Genomic DNA, 3449 nt, shown 5'->3' on the forward strand with positions numbered 1-3449 from the left:
TTCCCAGGAGTTCGAGACCAGCCTGGGCAACATAGGGAGACTTCATCTCTAAAAAAAAAAAGAAAGATTTTTTTCAATTAAAGAATTTTAAAAAAGTGTAGAAAGTGTCAGGACCCCACTTCTTACCATTATTTGGTATATTTCTCTATACTCACCCACCCTTCCTCCTTTTTCCCTCCCTCCCTTCCCAATCTTTTTATCTTTGTATTCTGATTTTTTGTTTGTATATTTTGCTTTAATGTATCTGTTAAAAATTTCCCATACATTTTATATCTGTATATAAAAATGCATGCTGCCAAAGATAATTTATAAGAAAGTCCATTGAATTTTTTTTAAAAAGTAGTATATATTCATTGAAGAAAATGTAGAATATATAGCAAAGTAATAAAGAAGTAAATAAAATTGCTGTAACTCCTCTTTCAAAGATAATTGCTTTTATGATTTTGTTATATTTTTTTCTGTATATAGGTACATATATAGTATTTATAAAGCTGTAATCATAGTACATTTTCACATCACAGGTACCACATCAGTGTTACTAAATATTTTGTATGCCAGGGGCTAGACATACCAAGACAACCAATATGTGGTTCTACTTAAACAATATTAGAGTATCTTTTATGATGGTACTTCATGAGTTGACTGTAACAATCTTAGACTTCTAAGAGTTTGGGTTTTCAAATGATCACTTAGCTTTTTTGGGTGATTTTTCCCCCCTACTGTGAGATGAGAGAGGCTGTTTGGATTTGGGATTGGAGTAGGGGGGACAGCAGTTTTTCTTTTCTTTTTCCAGGTAGGGTATTGCTGTGTCACCCAGGCTGGAGTGCAGTGGTGTGATCTCAGCTCACTGCAACCTCCACCTCCTGGGCTCAGGTGATCCTCCTGCTTCAGCCTCCCCAGGCACGTGCCACATGCCTGGCTAGTTTTTGTATTTTTAGTAGAGATGGGGTTTCACCATGTTGGCCAGGCTGGTCTCTAACTCCTGACCTCAGATGATCCACCTACCAGGGTCTCCCAAAATACTGGGATTACAGGCATGAGCCACTGCATCAGCCAGCAGTTTTTCTTGTTTTGTTTTGTTTTGTTTTGTTTTTTGAGATAGGGTCTTTGTTGCCCACGCTGGAGTGCAGTGTTGTGATCATAGCTCACTGCATTCTCAAACTCCTGGGCTCAAGTGATTCCTTCTGCCTCAGCCTCCCGAGTAGCTGGGACAACAGGTGTGCACCACCATGCCTGGCAAATTTTTAAAAAGTTTTTTGTAGGGATGGGGTCTTCCTACATTCCCCATGTCGGTCTCGAACTCCTGGCCTCAAGCAACTCTCCTGTCTCAGCCACCCAAAGCACTGGGATTACAAGTGTGAGCCACCACGCCACGCCAGTTTTTCCTGTTCTGTGTGATATTTTATCTTGTTAGACTGCAGTGTGTTAAAAGTTTGTTTTACTAAATTTTCAAACATACTCAAAAGTGGAGAGAATAGTATAATGAATACCCATATATCATCACCCATGTTTAGAATATTATTAAATATTAAGATTTTGCTGCATTTGTCTTAGCTCTTTAAAATTTTCTTTTCTCTTTGTGACCTAAAGGAAATTCCATATCATATCACTTGACTTCTATATTCTTGACTAAGATGACTAAGACATATAGTTATGTGGTGGGTTTTTGTTTTTTTCTTTTTTTTTTTTTTTTTTAGACGAAATCTCACTCTTGTCCCCCAGGCCGGAGTGCAATGGCGTGATCTCAGCTCACTGCAACCTCTGCCTCCCGGGTACAAGCGATTCTCCTGCCTCAGCTTCCCAAGTAGCTGAGATTACAGGCGCCTGCCACCATGCCCGGCTAATTTTTGTATTTTTAGTAGAGACGGGGGTGTTCACCATGTTGGCCAGGCTGGTCTCAAACTCCTGACCTCAGGTGATCTGCCCGCCTCGGCCTCCCGAAGTGCTGGGATTACAGGCCTGAGCCACTGCGCCCGGCCTGTTTTTTTTGTTTGTTTGTTTTTGAGACAGAGTCTTGCTCTGTTTCCCAGGCTGGAGTGAAGTGATGCGTTATTCTTGGCTCACTGCAACCTTCATCTCCCAGGTTCAAGTGATTCTCCTGCCTCAGCCTCCCAAGTAGCTGGGACTTCAGGCATGTGTCACCACACCCGGCTAGGTTTTTTGTATTTTTAGTAAAGATGGGATTTTGCCATGTTGCCAAGGCTGGTCTCGAACTCCTGAGCTCAGGCAGTCTTGCCTGCCTCAGCCTCCCAAAGTGCTGGGATTACAGGTGCGAACCAACGTGCCTGGCCTGTTGTTTTCTTATATAATTCATTATCATACCTACAAAGTTAACAGTTACTAATACCATCTTATACCCAGATTTCTCTGATAGACTAAGGTTATTTTTTAACATCTAAATCCAATCAAATGTTTGTATCCCGTAATGCTCTCATTGAAACAGCTATATTTCTTTTTCAGATTAGTGATGATGAACCAGGTTATGACCTTGATTTATTTTGCATACCTAATCATTATGCTGAGGATTTGGAAAGGGTGTTTATTCCTCATGGACTAATTATGGACAGGTAAGTAAGATCTTAAAATGAGGTTTTTTACTTTTTCTTATGTTAATTTCGAATGTCAGCAACTGTTCTGAGTACTTGCTGTTTGAACATAAACTAGGCCAACTTATTAAATAATAGATGCTTTCTATTGTTAAAATATTCTTTATTAAAAAAAGAGAGGAGGGCCTTACTAATTACTTAGTATCAGTTGTGGTATAGTGGGACTCTGTAGGGACCAGAACAAAGTAAACATTGAAGGGAGATGGAAGAAGGAACTCTAGCCAGAGTCTTGCATTTCTCAGTTCTAAACAGGATAATGGGCTGGGGCTGAATCACATGAAGGCAAGGTCAGATTTTTATTATCATGCACATCTAGCTTGAAAATTTTCCGTTAAGTCAATTAACAGTGAAAAACCTTACCTGGTATTGAATGCTTGCCTTGTATGTCTGGCTATTCTGTGTTTTTATTTTAAAATTATAATATCAAAATATTTGTGTTATATATTCTAACTATGCATATATACATTTATATTTTAACATATGAGTATAGTTTTAAATGTTATTGGACACTTTTAATATTAGTGCATCTAGAGCTATCTAATATATTTTAAAGGTTGCATAGCATTCCATCTTATGGAGATACCATAACTGATTTAACCAGTTCACTATTGATAGACACTATCTTGTTCTTACAGACTGTACTAGAGGAAACATTCTTTTACATGTTTGGTATTTGTTCAGCTTTATTCAAGTGAAAATTCTGGTCAAGGGGAAAGAGTTCATTGAATATTTCGGTATTGCCAAATTATCCTCTAAGAAATTGAATCATTTTATACTCCTGATGTTATATGAGAGTGCCTTTTTCCTCACAATTTGTCTTTTTTTTTTTTTTTTTTTTTTTTT

General features: G+C 38.2%; 1 protein-coding gene across 1 annotated transcript in view; it reads left to right on the forward strand.

Moving 5' to 3' along the window:
* LOC108518858 (uncharacterized) overlaps positions 1-2571 on the forward strand; it is a 13362-nt gene extending 10791 nt beyond the window's left edge. Inside the window, exon 3 of the mRNA XM_017857552.1 lies at positions 2461-2571. Coding sequence (XP_017713041.1) covers positions 2461-2571 — 111 coding nt within the window. The remainder of the gene's footprint in view (positions 1-2460) is intronic.
* The last annotated feature ends 878 nt before the right edge of the window (positions 2572-3449 follow it).

Source organism: Rhinopithecus bieti, unplaced genomic scaffold (assembly GCF_001698545.2).
Source record: "Rhinopithecus bieti isolate Rb0 unplaced genomic scaffold, ASM169854v2 scaffold_3015, whole genome shotgun sequence".
Lineage (NCBI taxonomy): Eukaryota > Metazoa > Chordata > Mammalia > Primates > Cercopithecidae > Rhinopithecus > Rhinopithecus bieti.